General features: G+C 38.7%; 1 protein-coding gene across 5 annotated transcripts in view; it reads right to left on the bottom strand.

Moving 5' to 3' along the window:
* Nucleotides 1-3,928: 3,928 nt before the first annotated feature.
* Nucleotides 3,929-10,199, bottom strand: part of arhgap44b (Rho GTPase activating protein 44b) — a 50,791-nt gene continuing 44,520 nt past the window's right edge. For 3 of the 5 annotated variants that reach the window (XM_048171031.1, XM_048171030.1, XM_048171032.1), the window contains 3 exons: nt 6,837-6,952; nt 6,258-6,647; nt 3,929-4,503 (listed from right to left, as the gene is read on the bottom strand). In XM_048171031.1, the coding sequence (XP_048026988.1) occupies nt 4,379-4,503; nt 6,258-6,647; nt 6,837-6,952 (631 nt within the window). In that variant the 3' untranslated portion in view covers nt 3,929-4,378. Of the gene's footprint in view, nt 4,504-6,032; nt 6,074-6,257; nt 6,648-6,836; nt 6,953-9,597; nt 10,081-10,199 lie in introns of all 5 variants that reach the window. The other 2 variants (XM_048171034.1, XM_048171033.1) reach the window with 2 other exon arrangements.

Genomic DNA, 10,199 nt, shown 5'->3' with positions numbered 1-10,199 from the left:
TATTGAGGAGCTGGTTGGAGCATCTGCATTGCCTGGGTATTTCTGTTCTCCTATTTTGACAAAAAGCTAAAATGGCATGTATAAAAAGTGTTTCAAACTGAGATACATTGTGGGTAATGAATGCAAAGCATGCGGCAGATTTACAAACATCAAGTTAAGACATCAGAGCATCTTTACAAAAATCCAGATTGACCCTTTTTATCTCCTCAAACACACAGGAGTGATTTTCCACAGAGGTTGAACACCTTTCAAGCTGCACATGCTTGTGTTAAATATCTAGGCTACTTATGATTTTAACTACCAGTATCAGGTCAGAATGAACACATTGCCATGTTTAACCCTTTGGTCCTCTTTGGTCAAAAATGTTGCATTTTAAATTTAAATTATTTTTTTGCTTCATCGGAATGGGATGACACTTGGTGTCGCATTAGCTATGTGAACACAAAAAAATCATGGATATGGTTTGGATATGTTAAAGGGTCACAAAAAAAAAGAGTCACATTTCCCTCCTTCGTGGTCAAAATAGGAAATAAATGGGAAATATGAAAAAATTCAAAAACTCAGAGAATCTTTTGGTGGTACAAACTGCAATTCATTCACTTTGCAGAAAACTAAAACATCAAGAGTGCAAAATAGACCAAATAAAAGGTTCAAATCAGATTTATTAAGCTGTGATACAACATTCCTGTTCATTTTTGTTACATTTATATTGAATTTTGATGTTATGTGTAACAAAATGTCCTTCTCTGTGTTCAGGTTTGACTGCAGTAAAAATGCAAAAACTGACACTTCAACATTTAAAAAAAAAATATATATATATAAACCTTGACAAAAAGTAGTCTTTGAGAATGTCTAAGTACATAAATCAAAGTCACAACTTAATAAAAATAAGTGTTGGACTTTAATGGATTTTAAGTGCCTTGTCTCTATTTTAACATGAAATACTGCTTTAATTGAAAAAAATGTGTATTATTTTCAATGGGGTAAAATGGCTAATAAAAATGTTATAAATATTGCATAGTATCATAAAATACCCTTAAACATTCTAAATAATAATCAAAAAAATATATATATATTATTGAACAAAAATATATTATGTTAGTTTTCCTAAAAAAATTTTTTTTTGCACTTTTGACCACAAAGGAGTCAAGTGTGACCCCTGAACGAAGAGGACCAGAGGGTTAAATCCAGCCCTCAGATTCCATCTGCTACTGAAAACGCTGCCTTATACCTGCTAAAACACTTAAAAAGTCAGTTTGACCTTCTTTTAATGGGCTTGTGCCGACAAAACCCCAGTATAAAAGTGGGCTTCAGCCAACAGAGCTACAAAACCACCGTATGAAAATGTCTCTACAGAAAACACGAGCACATTCAGATCCACAAACAAGTGAAAGTTCTTCTTCACCAGCAAACGCCGAAGTTCTGCGGTCCACGCGGATCTGCTCTCATCCGTTAGGAAAATAAAATCAGAGCATTTAGCTGTAAAAATACATAAGAAAAATGAGGAATATGGAGTTTATAGACTCTAGTTCTACACCGTTTCCCTGATCTACTAACATACTTCTGGAATAGTCACCTGAAGTCAAATTTTGTTTAAGATGGTCAAACAGAAGCTCAGAATCGAGGCGAAAAAATACACAAAGACTGATGATAAATTATCCAACACACACACACACACACACACTCACACACACACACATACACACACACATACACACACACACATCAGAAACTCCCAGCTAACAAAAATACGTTCTAAGAACATTTTGCATTGAGTTCTGAAAACGTCAGATTTAAAACGTCAATGTTTTAAAAACGTTTTATCTTGGTTATGCAAACGTTAAGGGAACATTCCATTTTGCAAACATTTGAATCTTCTCGGAATGTTCTGAAACAAGTGGTAACATTTGAAAATGTAAACATTTGAGAACATTATTAAAGACTAGATAACTTTGAACGAACATTCTATTAATGTTTCTTTGTTCATAACTTTGAGAGAACCTTGGCAGAACGTTCTGAGAACATTCCCTGTTAGCTGGGCTCACATGAAAAGGTTTTTAAAGTCAACATGACACACTAACCTTATTTACTTTTCATATAATACGTTTTTTTCTCATTGAACATCCTGTTTCATTCAGAACATCACGTTAGGGAGGTGCGAACAGCGTTTCATGTTGACTTTAAAGCACAGACGATGCACTGGTTTTAAATCAGAACGCACATCATGCACACAACAACCATCCCGTACGAGGTAAACTTGTGACTTCGGTTTAATCTCTGTCGCAATCCTGTTCTCAGTTCATTCGTGCGTCTGAATGATTCTTCCTGTTCCCAGAGACCTTCACAGGAACCGCGGCGATTCATATTATTAGTGTATGTACACGTACCAGCATTGTGTCTGAAGCAAAAATAATATATAGTCTGTATATATATTTATATAGCGAGAGATTCATAAATATTTGACCTTTAATTCTATAGATTATGTACACGTGTTTGCAGCGGAGGTGAACAGCATTCACACATGCTAATACTTACAGCAGAGTTTGTGATTATTTATAACGCGACTGACGCCAGACATCAACAGTCAGTACAGGGCTCACAAAGTCATGGAAAACCTGGAAATATCAGGGAATTTTAACCCTTGGATGCATGACGGACATTTTGATTATTCAGGGAGGGATAGATGATGACCTTTAACCTCATCAGGAATACCTACAAGATCTGCTGCTTATTGCAGTGGTCAGATGTATAAAATACTCTCTCAAAATACATATTTGTTGGCGTGGAATTAATATATTCTTGTTTAGAACTAGAAATAAACCTTAAAATATACTCTTTTTTTCATGCATCAAAGGGTTAAAATGTGATTTCCAGGTCTGGAAAATTCCTGGAAATTATTCGTAAAAAGTAAAGTGAATATTTTATGCTCAGCTCTAAAATATTTAAATGATTTTGATTTTAAAAATTGTTTTACAGTAATTATGAATGACTGGAAAAATCATGGATTCATTGGTCATAAGGAGTGAGAATCCTGATCGCAAAATATCCGGGAGGAAAATAAAGATATATCTGGGTTTTTTTATATATATTTTCTGTGATTCTTTATATATTATCTTTAATTAATCAATAAGGTTTGATATCTTTACATACGAAGCTGAATACAGGATCTTGGTGCGTGTTTGTCGGAAATTTTACTCTTTTTATCCTGACATGGCACCTTAAAAACAAAAAAAAAATTAAAATAAAAATTCTGAAAATTCACAACCGTTCAAAAGTTTGAGGCCAGTAAGATTTAAAAAAAAGAAAGAAATTACTACTTTTATTCAGCAAGGATGCAACAGTAAAGACATTTATAATGTAATAAAAGATTTCTATTTATAATCAATGTTTCTTGAGCAGCAAATCAGCATATTAGAATGATTTCTGAAGGATCATTTGACTGAAGACTGGAGTAATGATGCTGAAAATTCAGCTTTGATCACAGGAATAAATTACACTTTACTATATATTCACATAGAAAGCAGTTATTTTAAATTGCAATAATATTTCACTATTTTTACTGTATTTTTGATCAAATAAATGCAGCTTTGGAGAGCAGAAGAGACTTCTTTTAAAAACTTTAAATCTTAACGACCCCAAACTTTTGTAAATTCTGATCCATCGTTTGCACAGAAAAATCTCCAGAGTTAAATCATCTCTGCTCAGAGTACATATGGTCCCTCTCTAAATAGTGTTAAAATAACACTGAAGCAGAGTTTAAGTTAATGAGATAATTAAGCAATTAATGAAGTGATGATTGTGCATTAGTGATGAACACCTGCTGTTAACAAGCAGAATCACTGAAGAAAAGAGAAACACATGAACTACAACTGACTTCAGTCACAGCCTTATTAATTGCTTAACTTTAACTCTGCTTCAGTGTTACTTTAACACTATTTAGAGAGGGACCATATGTACTCTGAGCAGAGCTGATTTAACTCTGGGGATTTTACTGTGTGCAAACGGCCTCTAACAGACAATCTCACTCGCGTTAATTTAAATCCAGGAAATAATCACGTGGACGAACCTCCTCAAGGAGTTGAATCAGAGAGATTCGACTGACTTTTGACTTTTTACACCCAGCAGCGACTCAAACGTATGTTAGACGAACTTCAAGGCAAAAGTGCAAGAACTCAGATAAGGCAAATAGAAAACAAACAACAAACTATAAAAACATTAAAAAACAAACAAGACGGATCAGCCTGGCGTATCGATGTCCTGACGTCTGTTCAGATCCAGTGCGACAGCAGGATAATGTGGAGCTGCGGATCACAGGAGATGTACTATACAAACTCATTTGTGCGGTGGAGGAGTAAAGGATTGTGGGGAATCCCAGGGGTCAAAGGGCGGTGCTCTCCGACTCCTCCTCCGAATCCAGCAGAGACACAGAGTTCCTGTAGGGGCCGTCAGATCTCCCGTCCAGTTCAACGCTTATTATGGGAATGTCCAAATCACATGATGAGTCTGGAGGAGAAAACACAACAGAGAGTGTGTTAAAAGAGGACAGAAAAAATACTCGTTAATACATCAACATCTCCCTGCCCAGAGATGTTTTTTGTGACCCAAAAAGTGTAAATAAACTCCATTCTGACTCTGAACACCATACAACAGAGTGCTGTAAGATTTCTGTTAAATATGCTTCATATACTAGTGTTCAAATGTTTGGGGTTGCCAAAGCTGCATTTATTTGATCAAAAATATGGTATAAAATAGTGAAATATTTTTAAAATGTAAAATAGCTGTTTTCTATGTGAATATATAGTAAAGTGTAATTTATTCCTGTGATCAAAGCTGAATTTTCAGCATCATTACTCCAGTCTTCAGTGTCACATGATCCTTCATAAATCATTCTGATATGATGATTTGCTGCTCAAGAAACATTTATGATTATTTTCAATGTTTGAAAACAGTTGTGTACAATTATTTTCCAGGATTCTTTGAAAGTTCAAAAGAACAGCATTTATTTGAAATAGAATCTTTTGTAACATTATAAATGTCTTTACTGTCACTTTTAATCCATTTAATGTGTTTTTGATGAATGAAAGTATTAATTACTTCAAAAAGCATCTTACTGACCCCAAATTTTTGAACCGTAGAGTATGTTTTGAAGCATTTGACAATTTTTAAAATGTTCTAAAATATTGCAAAACATGATATTGGAGGTGAAATTAATTGTTATTTGCACCAAAAATTATCATTATGTCATCATTTACTCACAATCATGTTGTTAAAATGTCAAATTAAAATAATTAAAAAATTAGGAACAATCAAAATTATATGGAAACTTGTTAAAAAAAATTAATTGCGACTTTATCTAACAATTCTTTATAAACACAATTAGGAAATAAACGCTGATATTTCTGATACAAATTATGAGGAAAAAGTCAAAATTGTGAGATTTGTTTTTTAATAAAATTATTACAAAAAATATGAACGTGTAGTTAAATTACTGAAATATCAACTTAAAATTTCAGAGATCTTCCGCTGGGAAAAAAAAATAAAAATAAAATAAATATATATATATATATATATATATATATATATATATATATATATTTAAAAAAAAAATGATTTACAGCATGACCGTCTTGGTCACTATGAACCATCATTATGTGGAAATTAAAAATCTCCTATATTAGTTCCACAGATGAAAGAAATTCCTACACTCTCAGAAAAAATGTAATAATAGATACATTTACGGTACTAATATGCTCCCTTCAGGGGTGAACAAGGTACAAAAGTGTATCACCGCAGTGACCGCTTTTGTAGCTTTTTTTCTGAGAGTTTGTGGTCATGAGGGCGACATCAGATCATAAAGACACAGGAATATGTGAGACGGGTGCACTGGCTGAAGGACGGATGGTGAGGGGCGGATCACAGGGACGCAGGAGCCGCCGGAGCGAGAGCCATGCGGGGCAGGACAGCGCCATGCGTTAGTGAATGACGGCGTTGAGTTTACACACACACACACACACACACACACTTCTGCTTACCCTTCTGAGCCAAAGCCCACTGACCCCATGACCTCACACCGCTGCAAAACAACACAAAACCACCTGAACCCAACTCAGCACACTGACATGTGATCAATAACTGGCACTGACGCTGTCTTATAAGATAACACTTCATGTAAGGTACATTTTAAAGCAAAAAAAATCGCATTGAGATACTCCCCCCAGTCGTACAGCTCTAACATGTGCTAACGTTGACGGGTTTACCTGTAGACATGCTCTCCGCCGCTGACAGTCCGTCCAGCAGGCCCGCCGCGTGCTCCAGGGGCTGCGGACTCAGACCGCCTGGACCGGGAGGCTGCGGCGGGGGCAGGTTGGGTCTCTGCCGGGGTGGTTTGGGGGTGGGCCGTGATTTGGGCAGGGTGCCGGTCAGCGGCGGCGGGGACGAGAGCGAGGGCGTGGTGGCTGTCTGGCTGTGGCTGTGTCCGGGCGAGGTGAGGGCGGAGCCGCCCTGCGGGTAACTGAAGCTGTATAATGACGGGGTGCTGGGAGGGGTCGGTGACAGACTCACTGGAGACGGACCCGGAGACAGATCCGACACGCAGCCGGACGGAGAAAACTGACTCTTGGGAGGGATGGGGGCCAGTTTTTTGGATACTTAAAGAAAAATAAATAAATCAGTTTTCTAGCTGCTAAAACTGAACATTAAGTGTTTGTATATTAATTGCAGCATGACTTTAAATGCATAATTATAATTCAGCTGAAATGCATCGATTACTATTTTTAATGCATCATTATTTTATCATATTGTTTGTTTGTGTCCGGTCACTATCTATTCATGCACACCTTTCCGCAGTGTGTGAGGACTCTGGTCTGATAGCTGGTTCTGTCCACCAGAGGGAGCTGTTGGTGAAATTCCTCTTTGACCAATCACAGGTGAAGGCTCCTTATTCTTCTGAGTGCTGAGGACAGAAATGTGCACAAACATCCATTAACGCACACACACTCACACACACCACAGTCTCAGCTCTGACTTCTGAACATTAAAATTCCAAACGGAAATTGTGTAGTTTTGCAACACTTTTGTTCACAGAAGTGAGGTGAATCTGATAGAACCTCCACTTATTGATGCTGGGAATAAATAAATAAATCAAGTGTATGCAGATACCAAAAAAAAAGAAATAAAGTTTTCTTTTAGGTTTAAGTAAATGTGTCTGTGTGTGTAAGTGGCTTGAATCCATGCTAGTGTGACGGCAATTCAAAAGCAAAGATAAAAATCCCTTGATTTGCCAGCAGGGATTTTTGCTCATTTTAATGCATAAAGCAGCGCAGGGAAAGATTTCAAGAACATCTTTTTGAGCATATTCATAATAGAAGAGTTTTGAATGCTAACCTCTATGTTAATGTACTGAAAACCTTATTTTTAAATAACTTCACTCTGAATGTAACAGTTATTATAAAGGCCCCGATATACTTCAGACGAAACTGAAGAACGTAATGGTGTGACATAATTTTGAACAAAACGAAGTGCGTTTTGGGAGTTCGAAACAGCTTTGACAAACTGAACGTTCTGGAAAAGTTTGCTCCGGCTAAATGCCCCTGAACTACCATTGGTCCATGGTGATGATGTAATTGTTGGGTGTGAAGTTTTTTCGAACTTTCTGGCACTTTTGGGTCCCTTAACATGCTCAAAAACTCTTGAAACTTTGCACACACGTTGGAATCATCAGCCATCAGGACCGGGCACAAGCTGTCATGGGGGGCTCTGTGGAACACCCCTTTTCACCTACAGTAACCAAACTTCATACAGTCATAAATCTCATCGGGCCGTATAACTTTCACACTCTAAGTCATACACCAGCCCAACAAGAAGTTGGCTATTATGGGTTGTTTGAAAAAAGGATGCTCTGGATTTTTATATACTTCTCCTAGGGGATTCATCCGATCTACCACAAACTCGGTCAGCATAAAGTCAAGACATTAAGGATGCTAAATTGTGAGCAGATTTTTGATATCTCGAACGGTTTGGCCGTGGCGTTGAAACAAATCTATGGTGAAAGGATTCTTGATATCTTGAATACTGTTGCCATGGCGACCGTGTCAAACTTTAATATACATTTTGGGTGTTTTGAGGCTCTTAGCAAGCTTCAAATTGCATGAAACTCGACACACACATCAGAGTTGTCAGCCAGTAGACACTAGACACTAATGCCTTTGAAATAGGCGTGGAGGAGGGCCTCTATAGCGCCACCTTTTGTCTAAAGTTGGTGGTTAGTTTTACTTACAGTCACCAAACTTGGTACATATATTGGTCTTATCGAGCCAACATTTTATTTGAATGTGGATGTTTTGAACCAAGCTCTCAATGTTTAATTACTGCTCCAAAGGCAGTCATACAATTCACACCAAAATTTTCAACTTGATGTCAAGACATTGAGGATGCTAAATTGCAGATGTATATTGGATATCTCGAATGGTTTGGCCGTGGTGAGAACGTATTTACAGTGTAAAAAGGGAAACAGGAAGTGTGTTATAACTTCTACATACATTGACTGATTTTGATGAAACTTAAACTGTGTTTGTTATAGGAGGCCGAACACATGGATGTGACTATTGTGAGTCAAAGTCATAGCACCACCAACTGGCAGCAGGAAGTGTGTCACTTTCAAAATGCTTTCAAATCACCCTTTTATTTTTACCCGATTTGCTTCAGTCTTCGTCAGAATAATGTCAGATGTGAAAGGATTCTTGATATCTTGAATACTGTTGCCATGGCAATGCGTCAAACTTTACTATTCTTTTTAGGTGTTTTTGAGGCTCTTAGCAAGTTTTAAATTACATGAAACTTGACACACACATCAGAGTTGTCAGCCAGTAGACAATGGAAAAGCCTTAGAAACGGGTGGGGAGGAGGAACTTTGTAGCACCATCTTTTGACAAAAGTGTGTGTGGGGGGGGGTAGTTTTACCTAAAGTCACCAAACTCTCTACATGTATTGTTCTCATCGAGCTGGACAACTTTCTAATTTACAGTCATTAGCTCCGACCAATAGGACGTCAGCTATTTTGGTTTGAATGTGGATTTTTTTGAAAAATCAGGCTCTGATTTTTAACTACTTCTCGTAGGAGATTCTTACGATTTGAACCAAACTTTCTGTACATTGCAAACAGATTTTGGTTATCTTAAACGGTGTTGCCATGGCGAGGAATTAAATTAATGACAAAAAGGGATGCAGGAAGAGTCTCATATCTTGACAAATCCTTTTACATTCACCCAGTTTAAATGCATGTCATGCACAGTCTCCCTAAAGCCCCTGGGGTGGCAGTGACGCCAGGCTTGGGCCCGTCATTGCTGCTTGCAGCTATATTTCAAACTTCTTTTTACCCCTAAGCGAAGAACGAAAAAGAATTTTGCTGTGAGTATATCGGGGCCTATTTGATCATTTTGTATGCTCATCATCTCTAAAATGTTGTGCACTGCAATTGGTTATTATGTGCTTTTAAGGTCAGAAGCTTGATGTAAGATCTCAAACGTGCCCAGAAAGAAGCAGTAAATGATGATGAAAGACTTTCAGCTGGTTCTGCTCAGGTAGTTTGTGGGTAGTTACCTAGGCACTCTGAGTCCTCTCTCTCGATTACAGGCGCAGGCGGCCCACGGCGGCGGAGCAGAATGAGGGCTAAAGTTAGGATGGCAGGGGTCGTGGCGGGGCAGAACGAGCGGGGGTTTGATGTACACGGGCGGAGGGGTCGCGTGCAGGAGGGAGGGTTCGGCGGGCAACGAGCCCTGTTTGGGCAGGTGCAGGAAACTGGGTTTAGGGTTGGAGTTAATGTCCAGAGAGGTGGACGACAGGAGGAGTGGAGGCGGGCTGTACACGGACCAGCGGGTGAACACCGGGGGAGGAACGGACTCGGGACCGGGAGCGACGGGACGCCCACAGGGCTGTGCTCGAGGGTGAGGGAGAGAGAACGAGGAGAAGGAGGAAGAAGAGGAAGAGGAGGAGGAGAACGGGTATGGAGGGGGCGGCCTCTCCTCCTCAGGGGAGGGGCAGACGAGACAGGAGTCCGGCCAATTGGACGACACCTCGTCAGAGCTGCAAAGATTTTCAAGGTTGACACATAAAAAAGGACTGACAGCGGGGGAAGCTGTTGTGTCTGAGGGCGACTGTGTCATTCAGTGCTCTGGAATATTCAGGGATCAATACGATCAGCT

The sequence above is a fragment of the Megalobrama amblycephala genome, linkage group LG20 (genome assembly GCF_018812025.1).
Source record: "Megalobrama amblycephala isolate DHTTF-2021 linkage group LG20, ASM1881202v1, whole genome shotgun sequence".
Classification (NCBI taxonomy): Eukaryota; Metazoa; Chordata; class Actinopteri; order Cypriniformes; family Xenocyprididae; genus Megalobrama; species Megalobrama amblycephala.
Note: the sequence above shows the minus strand (reverse complement) of the source record. Positions and strands in the feature narration are given on the sequence as shown.